General features: G+C 40.6%; 1 protein-coding gene across 2 annotated transcripts in view; it reads left to right on the forward strand.

Annotated features, from left to right (window-relative positions):
* The window catches only part of cdkal1 (CDK5 regulatory subunit associated protein 1-like 1), a 581,619-nt gene that overhangs the window by 418,264 nt on the left and 145,383 nt on the right, over positions 1-17,972 (forward strand). For both annotated transcript variants that reach the window (XM_060849921.1, XM_060849920.1), the window contains exon 12: positions 15,016-15,078. In XM_060849921.1, the coding sequence (XP_060705904.1) occupies positions 15,016-15,078 (63 nt within the window). The remainder of the gene's footprint in view (positions 1-15,015; positions 15,079-17,972) is intronic.

The following is a 17,972-nucleotide window of genomic DNA, read 5'->3' on the forward strand; positions in this document are numbered from 1 at the left end:
GGTCCTCCTTAATAAAATTTGGGGGCTAGTACCAAAATTGGGAGAGTTGTCTCATAGGAGAAAGTGAGGACTGCAGATGCTGGAGACCAGAGCTGAAAATGTGTTGCTGGAAAAGCGCAGCAGGTCAGGCAGCATCCTAGGAGCAGGAGAATTGTCGTTTCGGGCATTCCTGAAGAAGGGCACATGCCCCAAACGTCGATTCTCCTTCTCCTTGGATGCTGCCTGATCTGCTGCGCTTTTCCAGCAACACATTTTCAGAGTTGTCTCATTGACTAGTCAAGCCACAGTCATATATTCCAGACATTACTATCTGTCCCACTGGCCGGACAGACCCAGTAAAGTTGGTGGCACAGTTGTATACAGTCAGGAGTGGTCCTGGAAGTCCTCAACATTGACTCCAGACCTCATGAGGTTTCGTGGCTTCAGGTTAAAAATCAGCAAGGAAACCACCTGCAGATCACCATCTCCCTCAGCTGATGAATTTACTGAACAACACTTAGAGGAAACACTGAGGATGGCAAGGGCACAAAATGTACTCTGAATGGAGGATTTCAGTGTCCTTCATCAAGAATGGCTTGGCAGTAGTACTACAGATCAAGCTGGGTTTGCAGCAGGTTGTGAGGAAACCATCAAGAGGGTAAAATGTACTTGACCTCATTCATGACAGTATCGGTAAGAGTGCCAACCATTCAGTCCTTGTGGAGATGAAGACCCACCTTCACATTGAGAATAACCTCCACCGTGTTGTGTGGCACTATCGCAGTGCTAAATGAAACAGACTTTGAACATATCTAGCAACTCAAGACTGGGCATCCATGAGGCACTGTGGGCCTGCAACAGCAGCAGAGCTGGACTCCAGCACAATCTGTAATCTGATGGCTGGGCACTTCTCCCATTTGACCATTACCGTCAAGCCAGGGATCAACCCTGGCAAATGCAGGAGGGCATGTCAGGAGCAGCACCAAGCATACCTGAAGATGAGGTGTCAACCAGGTGAAGCCACCAAACAGAACTGTTTGCATGCCGAACGACATGAGCAGCAAGTGCTAGACAGAGCTAAGTGATCCCATAACCAATGGATTCAGATCTAAGTTCTACTATCCTGCAGCATCCAGCAGTGAATGGTGATGGACAATTAATCAACTCCCTGGCGGAGGAGGCTCCACAAATATCCTCGTCCTCAATGATGGAAGAGCCCAGCACGTCAGTGCAAAAGATAAGGTTGAAGCTTTTGCAGCATTCTTCAGCCAGAAGTGTCACGTGGATGACCTCCCATGGTTCCCAGCATTATAGGTACCAGTCTTCAATCAATTTCACTCACTCTTTGATATCAAGAAGTGATTTGAGACACTAGATACTGCAAAGGCTGTCAGCCCTGACAATATTCCAGTAATAATACTAAAGGCTTGTGCTCCACAGCTTGTCACTCCCCTAGCCAAACTATTCCAATGCAGTTACAACACTGGTGTATACCTGACAATGTGAAAAATTACCCAGGTATGTCCTGTATATAAAAAGTAGGACAAATCCAATCCACCCAATTACCTGCCCTTTCAGCCTCCTCTCAAACGTCAGTCAAGCGACGGAAGATGTCATCAGTCGAGCTATCATGCAACACCTGCTCAGCAATAACCTGTTCAGTGACACCTAGTTTGGGTTCCACCAGGGCCATTCATCTCCTGACCTCATTGAAGCCTTGGTTCAAACATGGACAAAAGCGCTGAATTCCAGAGGTGAGGTGAGACTAACAGTCTTTGACATTAAGGCTGCATTTGACCAAATGTGGCATCAAGCTGAGTCCAAACAACTTCAACTGCTTCATCAGTGACCTTCCTTCCATCATAAGGTCAGGGTGGGGATGTTTGCCAATGTTTATACAATGTTCAGCAACTCTTCAGATATTGACGAGTTCAAATGCAACAAGATCTGAACAGTATCCAGACTTGGGCTGGCAAGTGATAAGTAACTTTCGCATCACGCAAATGCCAGGTTATGACCATCACCAATAAGAGAAAATCTAACCATTGCCCCTTGGCATTCAAGTGTTGCCATTACTGAATCTCCCACTATCAGCGCCCTGGGATTATCATTGACCAGAAGTGCAACTGGACTCACCACATAAACACAATGGTTACAAGAGCAGGTAAGAGACTATGGGTACTGCAGCAAATAACTAACCTTCTGACTCCCCAAAGCCTATCTAATCATCTACAAGGCCAACATCAGGAGTGATGGAATACTCCCCACTTGCCTGGAGGAGTGCAGATCCAACAACACACAAGCTTGACACAATCCTGGACAAAGCAAGCAGCTTGATTGGCACCATATCCATAAACATTCACTCCCTCCACCACTGATGCTCAGTAGCAGCAGTGTGTACTAACTACACAGTGCACTGCAGAAATTTACCAAATATCCTCAGACAACACCTGCCAAACCCATGACCACTTCCATCTTAAAAGAGCAGCAGACATATTTGAACACCATTATCTTCCAAATTCCCTCCAAGCCACTCACCATTCTGACACGGGAATATATTGTCGTTCTTTCACTGATGCTGACTCAAAATCCTGGAATTCCTTCCTAAATGATGTTGTGGATTAACCCACAACAGATGAACCACAACGATTCAAGAAGGCAGCTATCCACCACCTTCTGAAGGGCAAGTAGAGACAGGCAATCACTGCTGGTCAGCCTGTGACGGCCATCTCCCCCAAATTATTTTAAAAAAGCAAAACATTACCTATTTGTATGGTCTGCTGCCTGTGGACTGAAGGTCTACCATGTGCTTTGAAATGCCGGAAGGCAGAGTTCGACCAATTTTTTAAAACTGTTCATCACAAACAGTCTTTGCTTTTAAATGTTGGCTTATTTTAAGTTGTATGTGTTCTTGCTGAAGGGCAAGCTATACCAGTCATAGAAACTAAGTGGGGAAGTTACCATTGATTAGTTACTGAGTAGCTTGCCCATTTGCTTTAGGGGCTGAATAGAAATTTCCAACATCTTTTCCTAAATTGATCTCTGTTTTTTATTCTTTGCCAGGTCACTGGACTAAAACATTTTCGGTCTTAGTTTGGGCAAATAAAAATATAAAAGAGTATGCGAAAAAGTCAAGAAACTGGGACTGCATGGACTGCTCTTGCTGAGAGCCAGAATAAGCTTAATGGCTGAATTACTTTATCTCTACTGCAAACTTCTGCGGTTTCCATTTAAAGTTTAAAATTTAAAATTGGTCTATACCATTGTAGCAAAAATTACATACGGTTCATGAGACAAGAGAAAAAAGGGTTTGTCAAACATCTTTTCATCAAGAGTGTACTTTGTTTTTGTTATAACTTCATATTTTAAATATTTTTAATCATTTAGTCATTAGTAGTCTGAGATAAAAATCACGATTTAAGAAAATCAATCAGGTTTACAGCATTTTTATTTGGATTTTTTCAGTTAATTTGCAATTGTTGTGTAATTCTTTGTAGCACACTATAACAGAAAGGTATTGGTTCCTGTCTACATTAGATTTTTATTGATGTGTTAAGTAAATAGTTATTTCCAAGAATTTGATGTTACCTTGATACAAAGACAAATTTTGAATATATTATGTGAGTAATAATGGGTATTGTATAATTCTGACAGTGGTGTATGAAAACAGGTGTATTTATGAACTACAGTGACTTCATTTCCCAGTGCACAGTTCACAATCAAGGTTTTATTTCTTTGATTTATTTGTTTTCTGGGCCTTAAATATACATACACATAATGTCCAGTTGGCATTAATTAAATTTTATATTGATTGGTGCAAAACTTCTCCATCATATGGGAAGCAACTTTCAACTGAATAGAATGCTGTGTTCTCAAATTATCTTTCCAGTATAAATAATGAAAGTGTAAGTTCTCACTGAGGAACTGTGAGACACGAGTATGCAAGGCATTAATTATCATTTCCTTGGCACATGTTCTTCAATAAGATGCTGAAGCACAATGAGTTCTGACCAAGGATGCTGAGCAATTTTTGTGTTTATTTTACATTTCCAGCATTTTTCTCCCTTCTTTTCCAAACATCTTGAAGATTTGGAAAGTTGGAAGGCAGGTTAAACATGTCTTCTTGTCTTCACATAACCAACATCAGTCAAGCTTTTATCCAATAGTTTGTTTATAAGTCTATTTTTGATGTGTGTTTGATTAGGATGGTATTTTGAGGATATTTGTTCTGTATTTAAAATCTCCATGTAATTTTGAGATACTTTTTTAAAAATATTTTTACAATTGGTATCATCTAGTTTTGTTTTAAATAAAACAAATGGATCTTGCATCTCTTTGTTCTCAAAATTGTGATGAAAGAATGGCTGTGTGATAATTAAATGTGGTATTCAGGGAGAGTTGTCAATCTTGAGTGTAGAAAGTGAGGCATCTGTCTGGAGACATTTAACTAAGTGTTTTTAATTGAGACCTAAAAAATCACTGATTTTCTTAGCTGCCCCAGCTAGATGAAGAAATTGATATAACAGCTAGATGAAGAAATTGTGACATTGATGACTGCAGCCAAGATGTTGTACCTTAACTTGCCAAGCTAAACACACGTGCAAGGATTGAGATAGAACTGACCCGCACACACCAGGCTGCGTATACACCCATACTATTAGTGAAAATACATAAGGAGGAATGATTCCAACATCTTTGGGGAAAAGGTTCATTCTAGCTATCGTTTCAAAGGAGGTACCTTGTCGTTCAGGATTAGGAGATGTACTGTGGCAGTTCACATGTCCACCTTTTCATAAAAGCTACAGAAAAATGCTTCCTCTTCCAGATTCAGCACTACCTTAGAGGATATTTGAACATTTTCGGCAATGTAGCAGTTATACATATTGCTGGCTCTCACGAGTGACTTACAATCATAGAGATGTAAGCACAGGAACAGACCCTTTGTTCCAACTCATCCATGCCGACCGGATATCCTAACATAATTTAGTCCCATTGGCCAGCACTTGGCCCATATCTCTTCAAATAAAAAGTGAGGTCTGCAGATGCTGGAGATCAGAGCTGAAAATGTGTTGCTGGTTAAAGCACAGCAGGTTAGGCAGCATCCAAGGAACAGGAAATTCGACGTTTCGGGCCAGAGCCCTTCATTCCTGATGAAGGGCTCTGGCCCGAAACGTCGAATTTCCTTTTCCTTGGATGCTGCCTAACCTGCTGTGCTTTAACCAGCAACACATTTCAGCCCATATCTCTTCAAACCCTTCCTACTCATGTACTCATCCAGATGCTTTTAAAAGTTATAATTGTGCCAGCCTCCACCACTTCCTCTGGCAGCTCATCATGCATGCACCACCCTCCGTGTGAAAATGTTGCCTCTTAGGTCTCTTCTTTATCTTTCCCCTCTCAGCCCAAATCTATGCTCTCTAATTCTAGACTCCCTCACCCCAGGGAAAAGACCTTGTCTATTTATCCTATCTGTGCCCCTCATGACTTCATAAACCTCTGTAAGGTCACCCTTTAGCCTCGGATGCTCCAAGGAAAACAGCCACAGCCTATTAAGCCTCTCCCAATAGCTCAAATCCTCCAACCCTGTCAACATCCTTGTAAATCTATACTGAACCTATTCAAGTTTCGCAACATCCTTCCGATGCACAGATGTGACATGCTGACTGAAACTTTAAAAGCTACCTATTTTCGCACCATGCAACGTGAGTTCATGTTAGTAATGTTACCTCCATTTGAGCTGATCAGCAAGAACTGTCAACATAACATTGGCTGCCTTATTTCCTCTGCTTCCCCGTTACCTATTCAAACCTATCTCCTACTGAACTCACCGCACTCCATACGCTCAGATCTCAGATATAATCAAGTCAGCACACAATGATGTCTGGTGTACTGGCAACATTACAGAGATTGAGCACCACCTTGGACTCTTGGACACCACCTTCTATTTCCCTCAGGCATTGTGACTCCACCATTGAACGCCACACTATTGTATCCACAATAGTAACTAATGTCATTTTATCTAGTGATCTCCTCCCCTTCCCTTCCCTCACAAGCTCATAGTCCCCTAACCCAACACAGCCTGCTTCTGCCATCTGCTCAAAATCCACAAAAAGAACTGCCTGGACAAACCCATTGGTTCTGCCTGGTCCTGCCCCACAGAACTCCTCGACTTGATTTTTTTCTCTACCTTGTCCAGTCCTTCCCCACTTATATCCACAATTCTTCAGACTCCTTACATCAGTTTCAGAACTTCCATGGACATGCAATCCTTTTACATCCTCATCCCCTATGAGGATGGACTCATGGTTCTCCTTTCTGGAAAAAAATGTCTGAACTGTCCCCATCTACAACCATCTTTCTCCACCTGGCTAAGTTCATCCTCACTTTGAACAACTCTTTTAACTCCTCTTTTCTCAAACGAAATGTATGGCAGGGTAAACAGAACATTTTTTTGTAATTCATTCATGAGATGAGGGCATAGCTGGCTTGGCCAGTATTTATTGCCCGTCCCTAATTGTCCAAAGAGCAGTTAAGAGTCAACCATGGCTGTGGGTCTGGAATCATATGTAGGCCAGACCAGGTAAAGACAGCAGATTTCCTTCCCTTAGAATAGCCTTTTATTGCCATGTGCACTCAAATGATTGGAGTGAAAAGTTTGTAATGTTGCCTGTGGTGCCATCTTAAGTAAAGGGTAGCTGGTTTTGATGCTTTAAGTATTGTCACAAAATTGAGATAATAGAAAAAAGACTACCTGGGAATGCAGAGTTTAAAAATCCATAATAAGAGTAGAAAGTGTCTTTAAAGTACTCAAGTTATCGTCCTTTTCCACTGAGTCCATGCCGGCCAGGCTTCAGAACATGAGGCCTCGCTGCTACCACATGCTAGCCTCTATCTTAGACTTATCCCCTGCCTGGTCTGGGCTCAATCTGCTCCCATTCCGAGTTCCAGTCCACAACCCAGCTCCTGGCTAGGCCCGTGCTCACTCTGCTCACCACTCCAAGCTCTGGCTGCGATGGCTCCCAGCCCAGCCCACATTTACTCTGCTCACAGCTCCAGGCTTCAGCCCATGGCTCACTTTCAGGACTCAGCCTATGCTTGCTCTGTTACCACTCCAGGCTCCCCCCGCAACTCGTCTCCTCTGTCTCAGACTTGCTTCCATTCTCCAGTTCTGGTAGTTTAAGAAGTTAAAAGTTGGGGGTGGGGAGAAGAAAAAGTGTAGCAAAGAAGGAAAGAAAGGAAATGAAAAGAAACTGGTGAGCAGTGGAGTTCTGGCTCGCACATCTTATTCTGCCGCCATCTTGTTTCATTATTATTTTAATGGTGTGAGTTACTCTATGCTCTGTGATACTGCACATCAAAGGACAGAGTGAACCAGATGGGATTTTCCGACAGTGATTTCGTAGTCATCAATAGATTCTTAACTCCAGATTCTTTTTATTGAATTCAAAATCCACCATCTGCCATGGTGGGATTTGAACCTGGAACACCCGCTGAGTTCATGGATTAATGGTCTAACGATAATATCACTGGGTTATTGCCTCCTCATTCTAGCTCCAATCCTACTTGAGTCCCACCTCGCAACTCTTTCTCCCTTACATTAATGACATCATCAGTGCTGCTTGCCTCTCTCATCCGGAATTGGAAAAGTTTATCAATTTCTCTTAGATCAACCACCCTGTTCTCACTTTCACCTGGTCCATCTCTTGACTCCTCTATTTGCTTCCTTGACCTCAATGTTTCCATTTCTGGGAATGGGCAGGCCACCAATATCCACTACAAAACCACTGACTCCCACAGATACCTGGACTATACCTCCTCACACCCTGATTACTGTCAAGGCTCCATTCCATTCTCCCAGTTTCTTCATCTTCATGACTTCTGTTCCAATGATGCCAGCTTCCAAAAGGGGGCCTCCAAAATGTCCACTGTTTTCCTCAACCAAGGATTTTCCACCACTTTGGTTGACCGGGCCTCAGCCATGCCAACCCATTTCCGGCACATCTCTCCTCACAGCTTCTCTTCCCTCCTATGACACCAATAGAGTTTCCCTGCTTTTCACTTACCACCTCGCTAGCATCCACATCTAAAGGATCATAACTTGCCATTTCGCCACTTCTAGCGGGATGCTACCATCAGTCACATATTCCCCTCTCCTCCCTTGTCAATCTTCTGAAGGGACTGTACCTTCCATGACAGCTTGGTCCACTCCTCCTCCACTCTCAACACCACCCCATACCCCACGGCACCTTTCCATGCAGTCACCTAAGATGTAACACCTGTCCCATTTACTGCCTCCGTCTTCAAAGTCCTAGGCCCCAGACACACCTTACAGGTAAAGCAGCAATTTACCTGCACTTAATCTAGTCTCCTGTATTCAATCTAGTGTTCTCTTTAGCTTCTAGTTACCTGGCCTGCACTTCAACACGCTAACATGTACCCTGGCCAACGTTTGCGTTTTGAGTTTGCTGCAGTGCTCTAGAGCAATGCTCAGTGCAAGATGAAAGGACAACATGTCATCTTCCACTTGGGGACCCTGCAGCTTTCAGGGCTTAATATCATGTTCAATAATTTTAGAGCCTGAGCACGGTCTTCCGTATCTTTCCCGAAGTCCCCAATACCAGGCCTTGGCATCACATGGGTTACTATTACAACCAACTCATTGTCAGATACTAATGGTCCCCATCAGCAGTTTTTCTTTCTCCCCAGCTGCCCATTATCCATTGCTTTTGTTTGTCCAACTGCTATTCTCTCTCTGGACTCCATCTCAATCTAATGTTTACTCCTCTCCCTACCCCATCTTCAGCTACGATCAGTTCTGAAGCGTTAACTCAGCTTTCTCTTTGCAAATGCATCTAGACCTACTGGTTTTATCCAGCAATACCTGTTTTTGTTTAAAGTTTCCAGCAGCTGCAGGGTTTTTTTTCATGTTTGTTCATTGTTTATTGGCAACTGCGTGGAAGTAATAGTGACTTAATAGTGAGATTCTCACCTCACTGTTTAAACATTAAGGGGAAACTTCTTTCAAATTTTGTAATTCTTTCTTTATGTCAAAATTCTGAAATGTTTCCCTCTCATCATATTTCTCCAATTTTCTCACCATTTCCTGTTCTGCTCAAGGAAGCATAACATTCTGCCATTGTTTCTGACATTTAGTGGAAAATGACAATCAATTCCTTAAAATCGCTGAAATCTGGAGCAGCTTTAAGGCAGTACAATTGGGTTGGTGACTGTGGATTAGCAAATCCATAAAGATCAACAAGGCTTGCAGTTTCATGTTTTAACTGGAAATATGTTTGGGTGAACACTGGATCAAGAACAACTGTAATGTCAACCAAGCTTGTCGTGCCGCCAGAACTTACTATCTGAGTTAGATTTTTAGATTAGACTTACAGTGTGGAAACAGGCCCTTCGGCCCAACAAGTCCACACCGACCCGCCGAAGCGAAACCCACCCATACCCCTACATTACCCCTTACCTAACACTACGGGCAATTTAGCATGGCCAATTCACCTGACCCGCACATCTTTGGACTGTGGGAGGAAACCGGAGCACCCGGAGGAAACCCACGCAGACACTGGGAGAATGTGCAAACTCCACACAGTCAGTCGCCTGAGTCGGGAATTGAACCCGGGTCTTCAGGCGCTGTGAGGCAGCAGTGCTAACCACTGTGCCACCGTGCCGCCCCAAAATGATAAATGGCAACTTGAGAGAGATTAACCATGTGTAAAACCGGATCCTAATAGAGAGTAAGTCAGTCAGCCAGAATCTTTGGGAAAGGCTGGAAAAAATGAAAAGGAGAATTTGCAGTCCGTAACATTGGAGCATGACCATTCAGAGTCAGTGTCACAGTTGTTCATGCAAAAATCAAAAGCAATTTGAAACACTGTCTTTCAAAAATTTGCTGAAGATAGGTTCATTGAAAATTTCACAAATGAGATTATAGATTTTCCACAGGCAGGACATATTAGGGATTTTGGGACCAAGTTTGCCAACTGGAGTTTATGGGTGCTAAATTTTTAAAGTGAAATTTCAGCTAACCAGATGAAGTGTACATAAAAGTGTTGCTTTAAGGTATAAAAAACAAAGCTGCAGCATTACTTTTGATCATATTTTATTTGTGCAGTACTCATGCTCCAAGTTTTCAAAATATGGACTTATGCTGTATTCACTGTAAAGCTACAGCATAAACAGATACTTTTTGATTGATTCAATGCATGTGATATTTTAAATAAATTATATTATAGTAAAAATGTGTTAATTGACAGCATATCCTTTTTAATTGTGCAAATCTAGACAATAAAGCAATAATTTGCCAGTGATGGTGCTGCTTTTAAAAATGAAAGGAAGGATTTGAAAATTCAATGGACTAAATGTAAATGTTCAAAAAAGAGAGAATGTGCTAATTTTGCTGTCACTTCTGCAGCAGAGCTTCAGCAACAGCTGGGTTGTTTTTGGAAGAAAGAATTACTGCCATGTAGAAAATCCTGCCATTTACTTTGATAGATAATGACTGAGGATAATTTATCTCAGAGATGAGAGACTCCTGGGTTTGCACATTTTGGCTGCAAATTTGAATTTGATTCTTCAAAAGTAATTGATAACTAATGTCAATATTTTTAAGGCTAACTGTAGAAGATTTAATTTTATCACTGTTCCATAAGATGGATTTTGTTTTAACTTCTGATATCTTTAGACATAGCATTTTCTCTTATGGTAAGCAAATAGCCTGACATTTAATTCAATAATAATGTCACAAAGTGCTACTAAACTATTGAATGTAGGATCATTGCATACAGTCTGAAATACAGTGTTGTTAACATGCAGGAGTAATTTTTCAGAGTGATAAGCGTGCATTCACAATTGATTAAACTTGAGTACAGTTTTCTTTAACCACTTGATAACTTGACTGGAGACTCGCAAGCATAATGGGAAAGTTCAGACTCTCATATGACAAAAAGTAAATGAATTCTGAGATGATTTATTCAGTCAAAAAATAAGAAAAAGGGCACGTGTTACTTGTCTTTCCACAGTAGATATTATTTTGGTTTCTCAAATAAGCCAACCGAGGAATTCTGGAACTTTGTGTAAGTTTTTACAGAAAAACTAGGGATAGAGTTTTTCTTTTCGCTGGTTTGGCATGAGCAGTGGTGAAAAGTTGATAAATATGGGAAAAATGAGAAGAGTAGAATCTCAATCAAGAAAAGGTTTTTGTAGTATTCCCCTTGAAGCTTAAAATGTTGAGCTTCAGAATCTCGCTGTTGAGCAGTGACCTTATTCCCATGCATTTGTATCTCATTATTATTCCAATTCTCATTTATTTGTCACTTCCAATTCCCTCCATCCCAAGAAACTAGACAGTACAAATTCCCATCCACAATAATGACCCTACATGCTTCATGGATAGTGTTCTCCTTCCCCACTACCCTCCGTTACCATTCAATCATGCAAGTCAGTATTGATGAACTAACATCCTTCATACATCACTATGCCTACTTTCTGACCAACACGCTGAGCACTTCAGCCTTCCAATGCTTTATGGAGCTCAAGTACATCCATGGTTTGCATGCTTCTGCCATTTGCATTGCATTCGGGGCTCACACGCATCTCCAAAGAATACATATTATGTCTCTTAGCTTGCTTTCTTAGCTCTCAAGTCACTTTGCTTACTTGGAGGCTGCTACTCTTTTAATATTTTGTATTGCTTGTGTATATGCTGAATTTAACATTGACTTACCAGCTACCAGCCTCTGTGATTTGTTTTATATTGCACAGGGTTTTTAATGCTGAGTTATAGGCTGCTAGTGCTGTTGCTTGCAGTGTTTTTTGTAAGTGTTTGCTGACATCATCAATCTGCTGATAATTTCAAACTGCACATGTTCACTTCCCAATTATTTTCATTTTGTGCACGCCCAATAAAAAAGCCATTTTTCTTTTAAATTTGCATGTATCAATCAATACTTCGATCCAATATTTTTCATATTAGGGTGTTTACTATCTTAATCTTGTTACCTTAGATATACTTTGTCTGCAGAGCTACAAATATTGTAACTTGTGGTTTACTTCAATATATACCAACTAAACAAGCTACTGCATCCTCTCAGCCATTTTATGCCAACTGATAATCACTATTGGCTACTTCATGCTGCTTTCAGCCATGAGCATCCTCAACATGGATGGTGCGGATCATCAAAAACTGCAAAAGCACCTAATCAAGAAAGATGAGGACAGTGATTTTTTTTTATAAAGGAAGTGATTTTATCACAGCCATTTTGGTATAATGTAAGGACAAAGCCTCATTGGAAAGATTTAAGCATTTGTACCATTATTGAATGATTTGAGAAATAAATTATTCTTTGTCAACAAGTCTGCATGAATTATCAAAAATGAAATGTAGAAACTATATATCACTTGTCACTGGTGTGCTGTTATTTAGTTGGATAGTTTCTAAGTACCATCAAAACTAACTAAGATGGTGTGAGGCATGCATTGGCTAGGATAAGCTGGCTAAGGATACTTAAGGGGTTGACAGTAGATAGGCAATGGCAGACATTTAAAGAACACATGGATGAACTTTAAAATTTGTACATCCCTATCTGGTGTAAGAGTAAAACAGAGAAGTGGCTCAACCTTGGCCAACAAGGGAAATCAGCGATAGTGTGAAAGCCAAGGAGGAGGAAAATAAATTGGCCAGAAAAAGCTGCAAACCTGAGCACTGGGAGAAATTTAAAATTCAGCAGAGGAGGACAAAGGCTTTAATTCAGCAGGGGAAAATAGAATACAAGAGTAAGCTTGTGGAAAACACAAAACTAACTGCAAAAGCTTCTATTGATACGTGAAGAGAAAAAGACTGGTGAAGACAAATGTAGGACCCTCACAGCTAGCATCAGGTAAGTTCATGACAGACAACAAAGATGACAAAGCTGTTGAATAAATACTTTGGATCAGTCTTCACTAAGAAGGGCACAAATAACCTTCCATAAATGGTAGGGGACAGCGAGTCAAGCATGAAAGAGGAACTGAAGGAATTCCTTATTAGTCAGGAAATGGTATTATGGTAATTGATGGGATTAAAACCCAATAGGTTCCCCAAGGCCTGATGCTGTGCATCAGAGTACTTAAGGAACTGGCCCGAGAAGTAGTGAGTGCATTGATGATAATTTTCCAGCATTCTGTAGACTCTGGGGGAGTTCCAATGGACTGGAGGGCAGCTAATGTAACCCCACTTTTTACAAAAGGAGGGACAGTGAAAATAATTATGGGTCAGTTAGCCTGACATCAGTGCTGGGTCAAATTGCTGGAGTTCATTATTAAGGATGTAATGACTGAGCATTTGGAAAGTGGTGACAGGATCGGTCCAAATCAGCATGGATTCACAAAAGAGAAATATGCTTTACAAATTTTCTGGAATGTTTTGAAAATGTGACCCGTAGAGTGGACAAGGTTAAATTAGTCGATGTTGTGTATCTGAACTTCCAAAAGGCTTTTGACAAGGGCCCACACAGGAGATTAGTAAGCAAGATGAAAGTTCATAGTATCAGAGGTAATGTATTAATGTGGTTAGAGAACTAATTGGCAGACAGGAAGCAAAGAGCTGGAAATAATGGGCCCTTTTATTTGCAGGCAGTGATAAGAGGCTGAGGGGTGACCTTATAGAGATTTACAAAATTATGGAGCATGCATAGGGTAAATAGGAAAAGTCTTTTCCCTGGTGTCAGGGAGTCCAGAACGAGAGGGCATAGGTTTAGAGTGAGAGAGGAAAGATATAAAAGAGACCTAAGGGGCAACTGTTTCACACAGAGGGTGGTAATGGGTATGGAATGAGTTGCCAGTGGAAGTGGTGGAGGCTTTGTACAATTGCAACATTTAAGAGGCATTTGGATGAGTATATGAATAGGAAGGGTTTGGAGTGATACGGGCCGGGTGCTGTCAGGTGGGACTGGATTGGGTTGGGATATCTAGTCGGCATGGACAGGTTGGACCGAAGGGTCTGTTTCCATGTTGTACATCTCTATGACTCTAAATGGGGAATCTCAGGGTTCAGTGCTGGGACCCAGCTGTCCATAGCATTCATTAACAATTTATTGCATTTTATATCTCCAAATTTGCAGACGATTCTGAGCTGGGTGGCAGTATATGCTGTGAGGAGGATGCTAAGAGGCTGCAGGGTGACTTGGACAGGCTGGCTGAGTGGGCAAATACTTGGCAAATGCAATATAATGTGGATAAGTGTGAGATTATCCACTTTAGTTGCAAAAATAGGAAGACAGATTATTATCTGAATGGTGGCAGTTTAGAAAAGCTGAGGTGCAATGAGACCTGTGTGTGGTGGTGGAATAGTCGCTGAAGGTTGGCATGCAGGTGCAGCAGGTAATGAGGAAAGCTAATGGCATGCTGGCCTTCATAGAGAGAGGATTTGAATATCGGAATAAGGATGTCTCGCTGCAGTTATACGGGGCGTTGGTAAGGCCACACCTTGAATATTGTGTGCAGGTTTGGTCTCCTAGCCTGAGGAAGGACATGCATAATATTGAAGGAGTCCAGCAAAGGACCAGACTGATTCCCAGGATGGCAGGACTGACAAATGAAGAAAGACTAGGTTGACTGGGCTTGTACTGAATGGAATTTAGAAGAATGATTGGGGATCTTGGAGAAAAAAAAATAAAATCCTGATGGGACCAGACGGGCTCGATGCGGGTAAACATTTCCCGATGTTGGGAAGTCCGGAATTAAGGGTCACAGTCTAAGAATATGGGATAAACCATTCAGGACTAAGATGAGGAGGAATTTCTTCACTTAGTTGTGAACCTGTAGAACTCCCCACCACAGAAATTGGGGCCAATTCATTAAATATATTCAAAAGGGAGCTGAACATGGCCCTTGCGGTTAAAGGGATCAAAGGAATTTGAGAGGGGGAAACTGAAATTGCATGATCAGCCACGATCATATTGACTAGTTGTGCAGGGCCAAATGGCCTAGACCTGTACCTATTTTCTATATTTCTGTATTTATAAATATTGGCTGTTTCTTTCTTTTCAGAAAAAACAGAGAACAAGGACACTGTCCCAGCTATTTCAGTCCTATACTCCATATGATCATAAGGTAAGATAGCTATGATATCCATTGTGGTATAGAATAACGGCTCTCATGGTTATGCTTTTTCACTATTGTTCATATTCTATTAACTATTGGTAAAGTATAATGCACCATTTATAATAGATGTTGGATGCCTCAAAATAAAGATCAAATGTAAGATGTCTAACTCAACTGCAGTACAGCAGACTTCAGCAAATAAAGTTTGAGAATAGAAATTTTACAAATGGCCATTGATTGATCGAAGTTGGAGCTCCTAAAAGAAGTAATTTTTCATCAATTTTGCAGAATTAAAACTATTAAGTTTTTTTTACCCATAGCGCTACCTCATTTTGTTGTATTAACATTTTGGTGTTGGTGTGTGGAGCAAATGTGATGAAGATTTTAACTATTGTTATTATTTTGAACCTAGAGTCTTAAACAGAACAAAATCGTATATAGTTTTACGTTCGACAGCAAAGAAAGGCCTTAGGTTAATGTGTGAACATTGTGAGGGCCATGTGAATGTTTCAAAATGTATTTTGCATGCATTTAAATTAGGCTTTTTAAAAAAACCCTGAAGTGAACAGCTCAATGCTTTAGGAAATGAGTAAATGAGAGCAATTATTATACATGGTGTTCGTGCACAGGTTTCTAGCAGATAGAGTCTAGTCATTCAGGGAAGAAAAACGTGTCAGTGAAGCAGTGCAGTTTATCAGTCTTCAGAACAATCAAGGCAAGAAATAAGGAGTCCTGAGTGGTTTAAGGTCAGTAAGAGAAAACTCCAGAAACAGAATGCTGTTGAAGATGAGTGCGATGAATCCATGTTAAGAAATAAGTGAGTTGTCCAAATAGTTTGTTTACGAGTCTCATGAGAAGACATTAACTGAAGAAGATCACAACACATAATTGCAGAAGTTTACTGGAACAACTCCAAGTGCAGTGGTGCCAACTGAACAATAAACTTTAAAATGGAAACAGGATAACCGTTCACAGAGTTTTGAATATCTGTAAAGTTGTTGAGAGGTTGAAAGATTTGAATCATCATTTCTGAAACTTGTATTAAGACAGTTTCAAATAGTTCTTACAGCGTGTAAAATAATCCATGCTTATTTTTTGTGTATATTAAACTTGGATGTTCCTCTGTTAAAAATGCATTGGCAGTCTTTTATTATGTTTAGTAACTGACCACCATAGCAACTAAATTGTGAAGTTTAAACTAATTGTTGAGCAAGCCAGAGATCTCAGTTGTCCACTATTATAATCAGCTGGTATGTTAACACAGAGATGTGAAATCAAATACTGGGATTTTTTAAATTATGTTTGACCAGTTAGGACAAAGCTGTGTTTTGAGTGTTTTGTCTTTTAAATTTTTGTAGCTCTTGGCTTTCATTTTTCAATTCTCCATAGGGGTTTGTGGGATGGGAAAACAGTGCTGGATCTATCTTAAAATCCTGACTTAAGGTATGTGAAATAAAAATCAACAAAGCAGAAAGGTAGAGAATCTTGGACAGAAAGAACAAAGGAATTAGTAATGTGAAGAAGTAGGGTTTTTAGCTGCTTGAGGTTTTAGAAAGGACACTGATTAAGGAAGTGAGACATACATACACAATTTCTGTTTCTTCATCCAAGTCATAGATCTCTGATGAAAAGCACAAGCTTCAGCATGAACTCCTGGGAGACACTACTTGTCACATCAGGATACAATGTCTCTCTTTCCATTGTCTTGTTTCTATATGAGGCTATGTCACAAGGCCATCTTCAATTCCATGCATTTTGTTTTTGCAAAACATCTTCTGTGTGGAATTGCAACAAATATCCAATGAGCAATATACATAGAAACACTCTATCTGTGAGACAGATGACATACTTCAAATATCTCAACTAGATAATTGAGTTATGATTTACCTTTTGTAAATCCATGTTGATGCTCTTTGATCAGCTCCTGTTTGTCGAAGTCATCAGTCACTCTTTCTGAGATTTTAGTAACTATTCATTACTTATGAAAAATTGATAGATTTGTAGATTTATGTTCATGCCTTCCTTTCCTTTTTAATGAGTGGAATGACATATGCAACTTTTGAATTAAAAGGTGCAATTCCAAATCTGAAGTACAGTCAAAAGATTATGTATCTGTCATTTCTTCGCCTTTGTCTTTTAATATCCTGAGATGGAAATGATCGAGTTTTGGAAATATGTCTATTCTAATGCGCACCATTTTCAATGTTACTACTTTTTTTAATAGCTTAAGTCTTGTAGGCTAAAGATTTGTTCGTGTAGCATCACTTCAAAGGGGAACTATCCTCTGTGTAGAATTTACCATTGCAGCTAACATCTCAGACTGCTACTTCTGCAGCCTGCACAGGTTCTCTCTTCATATTAATGAAGAAACCCATAAAGGTAGCAGCCAATAGTGCTCTGTATTCTAAGGGAAATAATGTAGTCTGCATGGCATTCCTTTGAAACAGCAACTACAGAGACACCAGTTTAGCCCAATGAATTCATTCCTTGGTTTGAAGGTCCACAAGGGTTGAAGAGCTTCCAAGAGAGAGACCTACAGGTGAATCCTGGTTTTATACCTTTTAGATGGTTTTCTGGAGTTTTCTATTGTTCTGGCCAATAAGGAAGATACACTTAATAGTTTGAAACAGAATCGGTCATTTGGATAGCCTGCTCTTGTTAATTTCTTGTGTAGCAGGACCTAGTGCCTTTGTTTAGTAGATAAGTTGTTCAGGATATGTCTGTCCAGGATAACTTCTGCCTTTTACATTATACTAATATCATTAGCACCTGCCTTCTATGTTTGCACTGTGTCTGTTGTGTGGGTTTGGAGATTTATGAGTTTTACTTGGCCAATATACCCAGTATCCCTTGCTATTTGGACAAGTTAACAATCTATCTGTGTTTTCGCCACTGGGAGGCTG

This window comes from Hemiscyllium ocellatum, chromosome 34 (genome assembly GCF_020745735.1).
Source record: "Hemiscyllium ocellatum isolate sHemOce1 chromosome 34, sHemOce1.pat.X.cur, whole genome shotgun sequence".
NCBI lineage: Eukaryota > Metazoa > Chordata > Chondrichthyes > Orectolobiformes > Hemiscylliidae > Hemiscyllium > Hemiscyllium ocellatum.